The following is a 16687-nucleotide window of genomic DNA, read 5'->3' on the forward strand; positions in this document are numbered from 1 at the left end:
GAAGTGATTTTTTAAGACCTGAGAACAGAACAATTGGGAAATGCAGATGACTTAAAACAAGAGCGTTCAGTAAAGCAGATCTAGTTTTTTCAGGAAATATTTTTTTGATGGAGTAAATGACCTTTAAGCCAACAGCCATTTTTCTTAGTACATTTTTTATTTCTTCATCGAAAGAAAGATTACAGTCAATATGAACTCCCAAGTATTTCACAACTTTTTTTTCTCGAGAACTGTACATCCGTTAACAACTATTTCTTCGGTTTTGTTTCTTTTAGGGACAACAAAAATAATGAATTCGGTTTTGCTTTCATTTACATTTAACTCATTTTTCCTGAAAAAGAGAATGAGTTTAGCAATACTTTTTTTAAGATGTAACTTTGATTCAGAAATTGTTTTTCCACTGCAAAAGATAAAAGTATCATCAGCGTACTGGATTATTTTAGAATTCACATCAGTATCATCTTTCAAATCATTTACATATATGTTGAAAAGCAGTGGGCCTAGCACAGTACCTTGTGGTACTCCACGGTTAAGTGCTATCCAATTTGATTCATACTTCGAGAATTTGACTTTTTGCACACGGTTTTCTAGATAAGATTTAAGAATTGTATTTGCTTGTGCTCTAAAACCTAAAAAATTAGTTTTGTGCAGAAGAGTAGGATGTGATATCGAATCAAAAGCTTTTGATAGGTCTAAAAAAGCTCCTGTTACGTTGTTTTTTTATTGAGATCATATCTGATTTTTTCAGTGCAATATAAAAGAGCATCTGTAGTTGACACTTTTTTTCTGTATCCAAACTGTGTTGTTGCAAGCAGTTTATTCTTCTCTAAATAAGCCAATATTTGATCTCGAAGTAGGAATTTGAAAATTTTAGCTAGAGCTCCAGTGAGCGAAATTGGTCGATAATTTATCGGATCTTCAGGATCATCTTTCTTGAAAAGAGGCAACACGTGGGCACGCTTAAGGTGGTCAGGAAAGCGTTGTTCAGTTAAAAATTGGTTAAACAAAAAACAGAGAGGTTCAGCTATGTGTTCTCTTGCATCTTTTAAAGCCCAAGCTGGAATGAGTGATGGACCCAACGGTTTTTTAACATTTAAATTGTTGAGTATATCAAATATCTCCTTGGTTGTTGTATACCTGAATATAAATTTGTTACTGTGGTGTGCCGGATCATTACAAAATTGATACTGCTCTTTTTTACCAAAATATTCACCTAACGCTGAAGATTTATGGTTGAGAAGATTGGCAATATCATTTCCATTGGTCAAAACCGTTCCAAAACTGTTTTTGAGTCTTGGTATTTCTGTCTGTGTTTTTTCACGGTTTCTGATTTCGTTGATAAAATGCCACCTTTCTCTTGCACTTTTTCAGTTTTGAAACACATCTAGCAGATGTTTTTCATTTTCCTGCTTCAAAAAATTTTTGTTGTTATTATTTGATGTCTTTGCAAACTTTTTTTACTGTGTTTTTTGATATCCATTGCTAATGTAGCGTTAGTTTGGGCTTGTCATGGCGTATGAAGACAGTCTTTTGTGGAGCATGCTTTTTGATTACCGTTTCCAATGACGAGCAAAAGTTTTTATACATGATTTCAGGATTTCCTGATAAACAAAATGATCTCCAATTTATCTTTCCAACATCAAACTACTCTAAAACATCATTTTTAGAGTAGTTTGTTTTATCAAACACAATTTTTTGATAGTTTCTTTTTTTAACGGCTTCACCAATTAAAGGAAGCGTGGCTAAGTGATCACTTTTTAGAATCGAGTTTAGTGTCTGGGAACTAAAAAAGTTTTCGCATAAAAGATAGTCTATCAGCGACTTCGTTCTTGATGTTTCTCTTGTTGCTAAAGTTTTATTTGAATTCAGTAAACCGTACGGCAAGATCAGAGTTTCTAGGAGATTTTTTTCATAGCAATTAAAGTAATTAAGGTTGTAGTCACCTAGTAGAAATTTTTTTTTTATTTTCAGTCGCTGCTCTATCTAAACCCAGGGCTAGCTCTTCCAAAAACTAATTTATTAGTTTTTTTTGGACAGTAAGCCAAATTTATCAACGCGGGCTTTTTATTTAATTTACACTCTGCCCAAACACTTTCAAAATGGTCTTTTGACATTGTCTCTAGATCCATTCGTGCTTTTGGATGAAATTTTTTCGGAACGAACAAAAGAATACCACCGCCTTTATTTATCTCTTGAAGATCAGTACGTCGGTCGCATCTGATTTCAACCACGTTTCTGAGAAGCCAGAAATACAATTGTCACCTAGGTCAGATAGAAAATTCTTAAGGAGCAACCATTGTCCAAGCACACTTTGACAATTTTGATGTAGAAACTTTACTTGATCGTTGTATTTTTTCATTAAAGGGGCAAACTGCGTGTATATGAGAGGTGGCCCTGGGTTTAACTCTACGTCACCTGACAAGAACAAAAAAATCTAATGACAACCAAGGAGTAAAGAAAATTCCTTAACAGGCAGATAAAAATAATCTTCTTTTTTGGATACGCATTATTATTAGACATGCACGATGACATCCTCTCACTCTCAGGTTTTATTGGTGTATTAGTGAAGACCCAGTTCCCTTTTGATGTGATTACACAGAGAATAAGAAGCAGAATAAAGTGGAACTGAAGCTTCACTTTGAAACAATAAAAATAAAAGAAGACAAATGAAACTAAGAATATTCAGCAAAACAATTATCTCAACTAGTATTGACCTCTCATATAATTGTAACTCTGTCTCCAATGATTGCGGTATTTTGGGTATTGGTTTGCATTACGTTGGTTGTTATTCAGAGCCATTAAATTATTGGATGTGGGAAGCAATTGAGAAAGCACACAATTCTTTGAAAAAGGGACACCTTGTTTGTAATGGAAATGCAAATCATCATAATACAAACTATCATAGCTTGGCATGGCTTTCATGAGGTCGTACACATTTGCAACTTTATAATTTTCATCACCTGCTAATGCATTTATTTTATCATTAAAAAGTTTAATGCGCTCATTAATATGTTCGTTTTTTGGCAGATTACGAATTGGTGGCACTTGCATTAGTACGATATTCTCAGGAGATAGCGTGTTTCTTGTTAAATTAACCAAATCTGTATATTTCTCAAACAACTCGTCAATGTTTTTTTGTTTTTCAGTCAGAATTGAATTCGTCCCGTCCTGAATGAGAACTGTTTTGATCACTGTTTCGGGTAATTGTTTAACAACTTCAATTTTTTCACAGGTTGTTGAGCCTCGATAATCATGTTCGCAGATATCTTCTGGTATAGTACTATCCGCGACCAAATTTTTCACCGGACTGCTTCCAATAACAAGATTTTGTGTTTTTGTGGGAACCTCTTTTGGTTCAAAATGTCTTACAAGAACCTCTTGAATGATGGGGGGTTATATTGGTTCGAGATTTTACCTGATTCCTTTGGATCGTCATTTGACTGCTTTTTTAGCAAAAATTGACTTGCTGAAATAACAAACACTTTGATAATTGAGTCTTTTTCTTCAACTTTTTAAAATAAAAGTTATAAGAATTAAGAACGAGATAAAGAAAAGCTAAAATTCTGTTTCAATTTGTCTTTTTTCATCTTTAAGAACACATGAATAAAGCAAGGTCAACTGTTCGAAACGAGAGATTGCGCTTTTGTGAGAGATTGCGCTTTTGTGATATAATATATATATATATATATATATATATATATATATATATATATATATGTGTATTTATATATATCTATATATATATATATATAAATAAATAAATATATATATATATATATATATATATATATATATATATATATATATGTATATATATATATATATAGATATATATATATATATATATATAAATATATATATATATATATATATATATATATATATACGATATGAATAAATGATGCTGATTTCAAGTATACAGTTTATGTGTAGTTGTTGTGGGTTGTCTGACAATTAACTTATTAAAGTCTAGACATAAACGCACAAAAGTCTGAACGTGAACGCGCGAAATATGGCGAGTGCAGAGTTTTCTGTTGAACAGTCTGGTCTTGAACACGCGAGAGACTGGTGACTCATGGAAGTCTGGACATGAGATCTATCCGATGAAGACATGAACATAGACCGCTTCCATCAGAAACGGAATTGTAAAACCGGTTTACGTTTTGCACCTCCTCCTCTGCATTCCTGTTTTCGTATGTTAGCAGCACTCCCTAGTTTCCTTAAAAAGTTGAGTCGATAGAATATTGTGTCAACTTAGTGGAGAAACTGTGCAGTTCGCGGATCTCAACGCATTCACATCTATGCCTAAACTTCTGCAAAACTTTTTTTGATGAAGATAGCGAGAAATCTGAGCGTTTATTTTGTTCAATTTTGCAATTCTTAGCGGTGATCACTTTCACATCTGAGCATTCATAGCCATTCTGATCTTTTTTTGCAATAATTTTTCATCCAAGGTTACAGAATACGCTTTGGTGTTTTTGAACAGGGTCTATTGCACGCTTTTAAATCGAAGAAAAAAACTGCTGTCAAAACGTTCAATAACAACAAACTGGTTTTCTAAATAATTTGTGCAGAACTACAGTCTCCTAAAAAAATGTCCAAAAACAGCAGTATCCGAAGAGAACGGTCAAAAACAATCGTTTCCTAATTTTGCCGACCAAAAACGATCAAAACCGATCAAAATAGGATTTTGATCGTTTCTAATCGGCCTAGTCGATCAATAGGTAAATCTTCCATATCTTCACAATGGCCATCTTGGTTTTAGCGATGGCCGTCAAAGGCAATAAACTAAAAACGACAGCTAACAACTACGTCAAACGTTTTTATCTTGAATATCAAATACGTTAAATAGTCTATTTAGGCACGCAAACTTCTTGGAATAACTCTGTCAAATGCAATTGATTTGATAAGAGAGGGGTTATGTTGCAGTGCAAGGATGCCGTCTATTAAACGTCTTTTTGAGATGCATACATATCAAGAAGACCAACACGCAATTCATAAAAAACTGTATAAACTTTTTTAATAGCTCGGCTCTGCTTTTGTAACCAAAGCATTCTGTAAATATTTTTCACCGCATGTTCATATTTAGTCCGCTGTGCGCGTTGAAACTTCTCTTGATTTGTTGTGCACAGCAAATGCATTAAGATCTGCAACATTTGTGTTATTTTAAATAGACTGAACTATTGTTCAAAGACAGCTTGGACTAGTTCGACTAATGGGTAGTTCTCCATCAACACAAACCCGCGAGAACAGTGGAAAGGTGCCTCCCAGATCTGATGGCGTTAATTCCTCAGATAGCCAAGGACCACAAGCAGGAAGTAGGAGAACAGTTCCTGCTGTTAGACCAAAAAGTACCTCATTAACACAAAATGCCCCTCTAGGCAGAAAGGAAGGTGAGAGAACGAACTTGCATTTAAAATATTGTTCATATGAAAAGTGCTCTAGACAATAAGAGAAATAAGAACTGTGATTTTCTGCCTGACCAATCGAATTTCTATTCACTGTAAAACTGACTGAATTGGGATGTATAAATAAGTTTTTCTGTTGTTTCCTTAGAGGATCTTGTTTCCTTTATGCTACGCTATTCAAGGCCACGCTGGAAAAGGTTAGAAGATTCTCGAACTTGAGTCTAAGAGCTTGTCAGCGCTGAACCAGCACATAGATTTCTTAAGTAAACATTGCAGCACAGAGAAGTGTGTCTAAAGTAAATACTGTATCAATTTTGCTCGAGCAGAAATTTTAAAATCCGGTAAGAACGAGCAAAATTTTTAAAAGGAGGCAAAAACGAGCACAATTTCTGAAAAGGAGGCAAAGTATGATTATGGCTGGTTAATATCTGGATGGATCTGATCGTGGCACCAACAAAAAACGAGTTTAAAACTAGCACCTGTGAAAAACAAGCTAAAGTCTGATCATGCCTGATTATCGTGTGTATGGGTCTGATCATGGCCGATTTTGGTCTGGATGAGTCTGAACGCACAACTCAACCTGGGATTTCAAAAGTAAAAACTCAATTCAATTCCGAAATTTTGCATCTACAGTATACTTAAAGTATCTTTACGTGCAGTTAATCGGGATACACCCCCCCCCCCCCCCTACAAGAACTCTCGCCAGCGAAAAAACTGATTTTCCTTTGGTTAAATCTAATTTTCTGTTTTTGTTTTTCCAGTCCTTGAGACAATCTTCGTTCAAAGTTGACGGGTCTCCACAAAATTTGATTTCACCAACAGGACACCCCACCCTACATCAAAAGAACAGCTAGCAGCTGTTGGAAGGTTCACTGTCGAAGAAAAACAATGACTTAGTTCCTTAATTCTTGTTGTAGCTCTGATGTAAAGTGTTCGAAAAATATCGATATCAGACACTAGAGGCCTCAAACTTTGAAAATTTTCAAAAGAAAAAGATTTTTAATTTTTTAATCTCATTTTAGTCCTAAAATGAACTTTTGAGTTCCGAATTTTTTGTCGGCTTCTTTTTTCTTCACATAGGCTGTATGTGGGGTAGAAACAAAAAAATCAAATTTTTAGGGAAAATTTTGAGGAAAAAACTGGGTCACCACCTGACTATATTGGTTCTGTGACTGTTATGACGTTTTGATTGTGCGTGTGAACGTTTAAAAGGAACTTGATCAACTTGAATGAAAGATGAATAATGAGACTGTTGTCTTGCGTTTTGAAGCTTTTTGTCAAAAAAAACATATTCAAAAATTAGGAATTGTCAATTTGTTCAAATAAAGATTCTAACACAATCTTATTCCTTCAAAATGATTCATACGACTCACTTTATGCTAGTGAGCAAAATAGCATCAATGGTTTAGCATAAATTTTTCCTAATTTGTCTTGTTGGAGTATTGGCACTCATCCTTACTGTTTTCTATTCCAAAAATTTATCACAATGAAACCTCGACTTGCAACCGGGAAATTTTAAGCAGAAAAGAAAATTTTTTTTCGTTGGTGAGAGTTCTTGTAGAGAGGGGAGGATTGCCCGGATACGCCCTCTACAACAATAAGGCAGTTAGGAGATTTTCCGCAGTAGAATTTCAAGATAACTCAGTTAATAAGTTCTCGTTACAGCTCTTTGGTAAAATTAAAGAAAATCTATCTTAGACCTAGGAAGCCTCAGCTTTGGAAGCTTTCAAAGATATTTCTGTGATTTTTTGTTGTCGTAACTTTTTCGTTTTCGGCAGTAGGCAATATGGGTGGTTTTATCAAAGCAGTATGAAAAATTTTTGACGAAAAAACTTGCTGCTAAAACCGTCTGAAATGCATTTTGTACTATGAAAGAGCCCTCAAAGTGATTTCTGATAAATGGGTTCTCTTTTCTGCAGAGCAAAACAACCTGATTTTTCACACCTTATTATATTTCAAATATTTCACAACTTAAGTTACGCTTGAAATTTACTTGAAAAAGCACATCAGATTTGTTTTTTCAATTTGCTAATTGAGAAGCAGCATGACTACCATTGGAACCGTATAACTTGAAAAATATTTACCGATTTCATCATAAAATAAAAGTATGAACAGAAACTAATGAATGGTTTCAGTTTTCTTGGCAGCAGGTCAAAATTTGGACAAGGCGTTAACTTGGCTACTGCATCCAACTATATGGGGGTTTTATTTGTATAGACAATTCGCCGCTAGTCTTATAAATTAAATTCAATTCCTGTGAACGCAAGAAAACCATGATGCTCATAAGTTTTCATTGAAGAACAAAATTTAAAGGGTCTTTTAATGTTCCGCCTTGCCATATCACAAACGCTTATATTGGTCACCTGACTGCTCTAACTTTTCGCCTGTTCGCGTAAAAAATTAAACAGATTTTTTTTTATTTTGCAGGTGAGGTAATTTCTGAAGTTGTTTTCTTAGATTTTTAAGGTTTTCGTTACTAAAACGGTTTCATTATTGAAGAATTGTCGATTTGTTCAAACATTTGTTCTGACGCAACCTTATTCTTTACACTAGTTTTCAACGAATCGCTGTATGCTAGTGGGTGAAAAAAGCATCACTGCTTTTGCATAATTTTTTCATAGTTTGTCCGTTGGAAAATTGGCACTCATTCTTGCTCTTCTCTACAACAAAAACTATCACAATCAAACTTCGACTTCCACCCACAGGATTTTTTTCGTAACAAATTAAGTTTTTCGTTGGTGAGAGTTTTTGTGGAGGGGGTTTGTGTCCGGACACCACGCCCTACTAAAAATCAGCTGGTGGCTGCTAGAAAAATTACAGCAAGAGAAGGTAGCAGATTTGAAAAATTTTTTTACCTCAAAGTTAAAAAAATTCCTTTAACAAATAAGCTTTTAACCTGTGCTCTACATCATTTGTTTAGCCGAGCATTTAAGGCGAAAAAATATTGTTTAAAAGAAATCAGTCCCATCTTTATTGGCTGAAACTGCCAGCTAGTAACCCGTCAAATGAAAAGGTAACACCTTTAGTTCTTAACTGAATTTATTGCCAAGCTGAACACTAACCAGTCGCATAAAGAATGACGTTCAACTCACGTTGTCATTGATCAAAGAAGAGAAACAGAAATAGGGCGGCAATCCATTCTGAGAAAACCACTGATTTCTTGCAGCATAAAAGAGATTGAGACCCTGAAGAAATATCTGTTACTGCCTGAACATTTTCAAATGTTCCATATCCTTACAAGAGAAATAGAAAAGAAATTCACATTTCCCCTCACTTATGCCCAAGTTGCCAGCCCCAGTTCAAATGATCCTGGAAGACGCAATTCTCGCTGATGAAGTCAAGTGGCTGGTCACCGAACGCAATGTTGAGTCATTTGTCTACTAGCAAAGATTATGGCATGCAGGAAAACTAACAAGTGATTTACAAAAGAGAAGCCAAAATAGATTCCAGATCTACTAGCTATAATATTTTTGTGATTGAGAGAGTAAATGACAAAATAATGATCAAGAATTTTTTTAAAAAATTGATTTCCCATTCATTTTTTGGAAAGAACTCTCTGCAAATGAGTGATAAAGAAGATCAAAAACGTTACCCTGTTGAAGTAGCTTTGAATGAAGATAATCCTTAAAGACTATCAGGGAAACTATGTTTCTGCAGACTTCTGGAAAGATGCCTAATTTACTCAAAATAAATTGCTTCTAATTGGGGTTTCCTAATAGAACATGAGTATTTAAACTTGATTGAGAGGAGACAGTTTTCGGTTTTCATTGCCATCAGGCACAGTTTACGACGTTCCTTCAAACCCAAAGCAGTGAAAAAAACAACTTCCTATAGCGATAGAACTTTCCCGGCTGTTTGTGGTCCCTCGTGCTGAAGCAAAACACAGCACACATTTCAAATGTCATCATGGCAAAACTCTTTTCGCCAAAATTCCAAACAATTTTGTGTTTCTGTAATCTTGAGCAATCAATTTTTAGCATGAAGCGTAACGTGTACAAAAGTTTTAAATATATATAACGACTTTAACTTGATTTTCAGCCTGAAAATTGCCTACTTGTATTTGATTGTTCTTGCATAGAGACCTTCAATAACAATTATTGTTCAAACCATGCAACTGCTGGACGCCATAGAAAAAGCTGCCTGATTTATGCTAAGCAAAACTCAACTCAACAGGGTTAAAATTTCACAAACAATTGATCTGAATACAATATATTTCTTTTTGTTCAGATCAACTAGAGGCATACAGCAGATCATCAATGAATTTTTATTCTTACAGCACAGAAAATTTTATAATAGCCTTTTTATTCGACATATCCACCCAAATTGAGGTGCGCGACCCAAACGGGCCCTGATCATACCGACTTGTGTCGCGCACGGGGGTAATCCGCAACCGTTGCACAGAGTCTGGCAGCACTATCTACGGTCTGGTAGTCTGACCAGGAACGCCAAACCACCTACGTTCTGGACGGTCTGATTAGAGCCCCGCCCAGAGCCTGATGATAGCGTTGTCTAGGGTCTGGAGAACTTTGTTACATGTTATTTATAGTCTGGACAGAAGAAGTCCAACCAAAAACGGCCAGTCCCCTGAAAAGAATAAGAGATAGGTAACCCCCGAGGGAACAGTTTTTGAAGAACACTTCCCCTTGTTACTTGATGAACATCAAATATCACGATCGAGATTATATTGTGGTGATGGTTGTTGAGCTGACAATTTTTCTATGTTTAGACTATTATTTCGTACTGACGAAAACAAAACCAAATGCATGAAATCACGTCTAATTTTTTGAAAATAATTAATAACACCAAAAAGTTAAGAGTGCCAGTCTGGGTACCCTGGGTGCGACTGACACCCAAAGTGGGTCTGATAACCACAGTGCGCTAATCAGGTTCGTCTGGCATCCCCAGTGCGCGACTCAGGCCAGTCTGTCACCACCAGTGCGCCAATCAAGTCTGTCTGATCAGAGCCAATATATATCCAAATGGTCTCATCAGAGCTGAGTTGGGTCCCACGCCTCATCCAGGGCAGCCTTTTCCGAAAAAAAATTAAGAGTGGAAAACATATAAATAAGGAACAGGGGTTGGTAGTTCTTATATCAGTTAGTTTGTTATTTATTAGATGCTTTAAAGAAGCGCATCAAGCAAGAATTTAGAAGCAAATCTGCCAGTTTTTATTTGGTTAAACTTCATTTGCTGAATCAGAGATTATTCTGCCCTAACCATGTAAAATTGGACTTTCAGAAAAAAACAAAGATTGGATGTTTTTGTGGCAATTATTTTAGGCTTAATAAATGATATGGAAAACTGCTAGATTTTTAATTTTCAAACAACATTCGTTTCTTGTTTTTTCAGGCATTACCAAGTTACCTTCAACCTCTCAGACCGATGAAAGACCCATAAGGGTATCAGTAAATAGAACCACAGGAGTGGACACTCGCAGGGATAGAAAAAAGGCAGAACTGTTAGTTTATTTTTTTCTTCGGAATAACAGATAATTGTTTGCAAATTTGAACCATTTAGTAATATAATAGACGCACACTCATCTCTTGTCGTTTCCAATGCTTTTTTTTCTAAGTGTTAAGGTTAGAGTTAGGGTCAGGGTTTAGCGAAATAGGCTGCGGATAGAAAAAACGAAAAACGGTCTGATATATTTGCAACCCTGATCCTTGCTGTAACTCAGCACTGCATTGGCAAAAACTGGAAATTTTCGTAGCAATTTAGGAATCAGTGAGAAGAATTAAAAAGCTAATAAGTTTATGTGCCTACAATTTATTAAACGTTCATATCAGCGAAAAGTGAAGGCACAACCCAGAGTTTAGTGGCAGAGCAAATCAGCGCTGAATCAGTCTAAAGACATGCTGTTTTTTAGGATGACCAGTACTCTGTTCATGTCACTTTTTACACTGGCTAGTCTGACTTTTGAGTGAAATTTTCTTCCTGAAAAATAATATGATCAGCTGAACTCCCGACAACAAGGTTTGCTTTATATGCGATTCGAACTTACTTTTAACATTTAATTTGCGCAGTCTTAACCACTGAGCTAAATGGGCTTTGCTATAATTGCCTACAGACTAGCTTAAGAAATAGTGTGTATACTACTATGATAATTAATAGTTATAAGCTACAAAAGTATGACTTTGTTCTGCTCAGACTAAAATTTGGGATGCGAGTAATTTTCAGACTATACAATATAAGTGTAGCCTGGGCGAACTCTATGACCTCATTTTAGTCATAATGAAGAAATACTGCACAAAAACACTTTAAATATTCTGAAGATACAATGTTTCAGAACTGAATTAGGTTTTTATTCTTGAAATGTGCTGGTTCAGCGCTGAAAAGCTCTGAGACTCAAGTCCGGGAAGCCTTTTCTCCAATATCTTAAACTGAACTGAGAGCAATATTGTAATGCTTATGTGTGCATTGAGATAATTGAGAGATTTTGTAGTAAAAAAACCTAACAATATAAATATAAATGTGGGTCACTAATTGTTGCTTTTCCTAATCTGAAAATGATTTTTTTTTATTTTTGACCCAGTTGAAGTATTTTCTTTCATTTTTCGTTTTCCAAAAAACTCGGCGAAGCATCGTTGAGCTCGCTTCCTTCAGAATGTGTTAAAAATTTATCCTCCTATTCATTCATTTCAGTCGCGTTATGTGAAATTTTGTAGGAGCCTACAAAATTAGAATGGATGTTTTCTGTTTGACTAATAATGTTTTCTCCTGTGCATCTCTAGAAGTTTAATCTTTTTCACGACATCAATGTTGAATCATCTAACTTCTCATATCGAAAAAGGTGTCTCCAATCCGAGGCTTCCAGCTTTCACATCCCAGGTGGAGTTCCAGACCCAAATTGGTTTATGATCAGACCCAGTCGAGCGCACACCTGTGTGTTCCCAGACTGAAATTACAAGGTCTGGTCGTAAGCTCTAGCGCACTAAAGTCTGGCCGATGGTCTGGAGATGGTTTGATCAGATGTCATTTTGGTCTGAAAAGTCTGGACCATGGTCTGAAGATGGTCTGATCAGAGGTCAATTTGGTCTGAATGGATTGATCAGAGGCGACTTCGAGTGCAATTGGGTCTGATCATAACCTCATCGAGCGCACTTTGGTCTGGTGAGAGGCGACTTCGAGCGCAATTGGGTCTGATTATAACCTCTTCGAGCGCACTTGGGTCTGACCAGAAGTGTTTTTGAACGCAAATGGGTCTGATCAGGGACCATTTCGAGCGCCTTAATTTGTTCATTTTTTTGTTTCTTTTTTATTTAGAGGTGTTGGCTCTGCCAAAGGGCAACAATAAAGCGGCGATCTGATCAGAGACTTATCTCAAGATGATAGCTCTGGTCAGAAAAAAGGAGTCCAGCTGATAGCAAAGGCCGGTCCCCTTCAAATGAAGTTTTTATCCACTGGAGAGCACGATGTTTCTTATGGAAAGCTGTATAAACTCATCCATTGAGTCAAAAACATACACTAAACGGTACATTAAATAAAATTTGTTCTCAACAGTTGGGTTTCGTTTTCTTTAGCAATACTTTTATAATTGATTTATCCTTAGACGAATTAAATACTGCAAACATCAGTTTTGATGAAAGGAATATATTATAGCAAAATTAAGAGACTTGTTCGTAAGTAAAATCTTCCTCAGATCAAATTATTTTGAGCGCAATTGAGTCTGACAAGAAGCGGTTTCGAGCGCGCTTCAGTCTGATCATAAATGACTGCAAGCGCACCTGGGTCTGACCATAAATGCTTCGAGCGCAACTGGGTCTGATCATAACCTCTTCGAGCGCACTTGAGCCTGATCATAGTCTGATTAAGGTCTGGGCAATGGTCTAAATTTGAGTCTGGACCATGGTCTGAAGATGGTCTGATCAGAACGCTTTCAATCTGAAAAGTCTGATCAGAGACCCTTTGTGTATGGAAAGTCTGATCAGAGATAATTTGGGTCTGGAATGTCTGATCAGAGTTAATTTCCGTCTGGAAAGTCTGATCAGATATAATTTCGGTCTGGAGAGTCTGATCAGACAAAAATTTGGGTCTGGACCTCAACTTGGTATAGGATGTTTTTACTTTTCAGTTGGAAGTTGTGGAGAGAAGTTGAGGTTGAACTCCCAGACGAAACCGCTGACAGACTTCGATTTCAGTTTATAGGCATTTTTGGGGAAGAACCAGATCAGAGTGAACCTGAACGAATCTTTCGAGAACTTTCGGATCTACCAGAATCTGGTCCCATGAGTGCCACCGGGTGAGTACATTTAAAAGATAGTTCGTTCTCTTCAATTTTTTATCACATTTATCACTTTTGCAGTATACTTTCATTGCGTTCTCTTGCTAGCCGGAAAAAAGTACTATTAGCGAAATTTTTCCAGCTTTTTCAAATTTTGAATTTATATAATTTCATCACTAGAGTAAGTGGTGAACTTACAAAAAGTCACCAGATTTCACCGCTAAAATTTGAAATTTCAGCGCTAATCTTACAAAAATTCAACTCGCATGCTTTACAGAAAGTAGAGTGAATTTGATTTAAATTCAAAGCAAATGTGCTAGAGTTTTAGTGAGTTGTTGCGCAGTGGAAGAAGAAGTCGTTGACATGCGGGAGGTGAAAGATTCGAATCCGTGCAAGGACAGCAAATTGTTTTAAGTGGTGAAATGTGATGAATTGTTGTAAGTTCTGCGCTTAACCTAGCGGTGAACTTGCATAATTTCACCGAATTCACCGCATTTCACCGCAAAATTATTTACGAAATTTGAGGTGAAAAAAAACAACTTATCTTTTTATATTTTTCCAATTTTTTCTGGACCAGGAATTTGTACATTCGTGTCCACTCGGCATTTTGTTTGCCAGTCTTCTCGTTCCATCTGACTGAATTTTATTACTTGCGCTTGCATTTAGAGCAGAAGATACGGATCATAGACTTCATCCGCAGATTAAAAGCCCTGAAGCATCGCCAAACAAAACATGGCCGACAAAAGAAGGTAAGTTGAGTACAATTCTCCATAAGGGAACATTATTCCCAAGCAAAGCTAAAATGTCGCTTTTCTCCCAATTCTAGACGACTTGTCCAAATAAAGAAATCTTAATGAAGGATTGCATCAGGCACTGTGTTTGAAAACAGGGGATAGTACATAGTGCTGTCTTAGAAACACAAACGGTTAAAAAGTACTGCACTACTATCTCTTGTCTCTTATATTAAAAAATTGAACACTGTTTCAATGAGGTCTATCTTTCGTTTTCTAGAATCTAACGTCTTGAGTGAAGCAGAATCTCAGAAAAAATCGGCAATGATGGAGGTGGCGTCAAATATCCCCAGAGATCCTACTGTTCTCGGGAACGAGAAGAAACTATCGGAGAAAGCACGATATTTTAAAGGTTGTTCTATCGCAAGAATTTCTATTCTGTCACGGGACCTTTTGCTTAACAGGCTGCAATTCAATTCAATACTGTATAGGTTTATGACTTTTGTGTTAAATTTAGTATCCCTCTACATATTTCATACATTAAAATTCCTTTTTTTTCAATTTATATATAAGAGCTTGGTGAATGGTTTCATTTAATTTGGCTCGGTGAGTATGATTACTGGTTTTTAAGAATAAAAAAAATCTCAAAGAGAAACTCTCGGGCGTAATTGAACAATAAAACAGTGTAGTGTACTAGTTTAAGTTGTGTGTGTGTGTGTGTTCTAGATGAATGGAGGCAAAAAGCATTTGACACATTGAGGTCTTGGGAGGTCAGAAGGAGGTCTAGGGACCAATTTCGTGCAACTTATGATATGTTGAAGAGAGAGTACCCTGACAGTTACTGGATTTTGATTGCATCTGAACAGAGAAGTGGATATGGAAACAGATGGAATTATGAGTATAGTACAATGAGTAATGGAGGGATAGAGGCTATGGAGAGAGGGTGGGAGGAGGAGGAGGCATGGGAAGATGTTGAAGCGAGAAGTTTAGGTGGAAGAGAGCGCCTGCGTACTGTGTACATCTGGAGGTCACTCAAGTCACACTACGGCAGTCAGTTGAGAGAAGCAACAGATGAAGAGGAGGAGAAAGTGTATGAGATCATTGATAGACTGAAAGAGAAAGAGGAGAGAGAATTGGACTCATTCTCAGGTGAAGAGAAGAAGGAGAATAGATGGAGTTGTGAGAGATTGAGAGATGAATTGATACAACAGATGAACAACACACCTCAACTCAACAAATGGAAACATTTTATTGTATCAAATGACAGCACAGATGTCTGGTCAGACGTAAACACAACAAATTTTTATGCTTCTACTTTATACTTCGAAATAAAGTTATGTTTCCAATCGTGATCTCAAAATTTTGTGATAAAACCGTGATTGAAAGCTTGATGACTAGCTCAGAAGGTGGCGAGCCAATCGTTGCAAACAAAAAGTTGCCCAATCTCCCCAAAATGTTCAAATTCTGGTCTACACAATAAACTCTACTAACGTATAACTATTGACATTACACAATTTTTCATCAATTAAATTTATTTTTTAACCAAAAAAACTGTAAATGAGAACAATGAAAATGGGAACAACGCCAATTGAAAACAAACTATCGACCTACTCATTCACAAGCAAAAGTAATCCAAGACAAATCCAACAATCAAATCTAAAATTTAGCCAACTCAAGTAGCGAATTAAAGAAACCGGAAACTAGTTAATCTAATTAACTAGCTATTTTAAAATCGTGAACTGGCCTTACTTGACAGGTGGTGATGCATTTGCAGGTGGTGCATCGCCTTCTCACCTGCTGGAACTTGTCTATCTGAAATTGATTAACTTAAATTTATAATGGTTAAACTAATGATAATAGAATGAGCCCTCGACTGTGTAATTTAATTCAATACCTAACCCCTGCAATTGTTGCCTTTTCATCAGTTCCAGTTTCCTTCTAGGGAGGTGAATTCGTTTAGAGATATTAGCCTATAATTTAAGTAATTCGTGATTCATCCCACGTCCGCACTCTGAACTTACCGATTACTTATTCTTTCTTTTATTATGTCAAGGATCTATTCCACCTTATACCTGTTACACGTTGTTAGAAATGCAGATAATAAAAGTAAGCCCAAATTCACACTTTGAAACTGGGTACGTCCCCGCGACGATCCGTGAACAAGCTTTATCACGGTTGGGAATGACTATAATGAAACTTTAATGACGTTTCATGAGGTGCATTCTCGGGTTTTGCAAAATTTTTCTCTCAATTTTGCCGGAAGGACAGAAGTTTGTATTTTTTTGTTTTTGTTGGAGAACAAGAATTGTGAAATGTTTGTCAATTTT

The 16687-nt window shown here is 36.2% G+C and overlaps 1 protein-coding gene across 1 annotated transcript; it reads left to right on the forward strand.

Annotated features, from left to right (window-relative positions):
- Positions 1-5122: 5122 nt before the first annotated feature.
- LOC142356613 (uncharacterized) lies at positions 5123-15829 on the forward strand. The gene is made up of 6 exons (XM_075408478.1): positions 5123-5393; positions 10758-10866; positions 13480-13647; positions 14296-14378; positions 14641-14772; positions 15087-15829. The coding sequence occupies exons 1-6, from the start codon at positions 5216-5218 to the stop codon at positions 15710-15712; spliced, it is 1296 nt and encodes a 431-aa protein (XP_075264593.1). The 5' UTR covers positions 5123-5215; the 3' UTR covers positions 15713-15829.
- The last annotated feature ends 858 nt before the right edge of the window (positions 15830-16687 follow it).

Source organism: Convolutriloba macropyga, unplaced genomic scaffold (assembly GCF_964194025.1).
Source record: "Convolutriloba macropyga unplaced genomic scaffold, txConMacr16.3 SCAFFOLD_2728, whole genome shotgun sequence".
NCBI classification, from domain to species: Eukaryota; Metazoa; Xenacoelomorpha; order Acoela; family Convolutidae; genus Convolutriloba; species Convolutriloba macropyga.

Excerpts from the sequence above, each read along its gene's own strand:
- LOC142356613 (XM_075408478.1), top strand. The coding sequence starts at position 5,216 with ATGGGTAGTTCTCCATCAACACAAACCCGCGAGAACAGTGGAAAGGTG. Across the intron at positions 14,379-14,640 it reads AACATGGCCGACAAAAGAAG|AATCTAACGTCTTGAGTGAA; the intron begins GTAAGTTGAGTA and ends TTCGTTTTCTAG. Across the intron at positions 14,773-15,086 it reads GAAAGCACGATATTTTAAAG|ATGAATGGAGGCAAAAAGCA; the intron begins GTTGTTCTATCG and ends TGTGTGTTCTAG.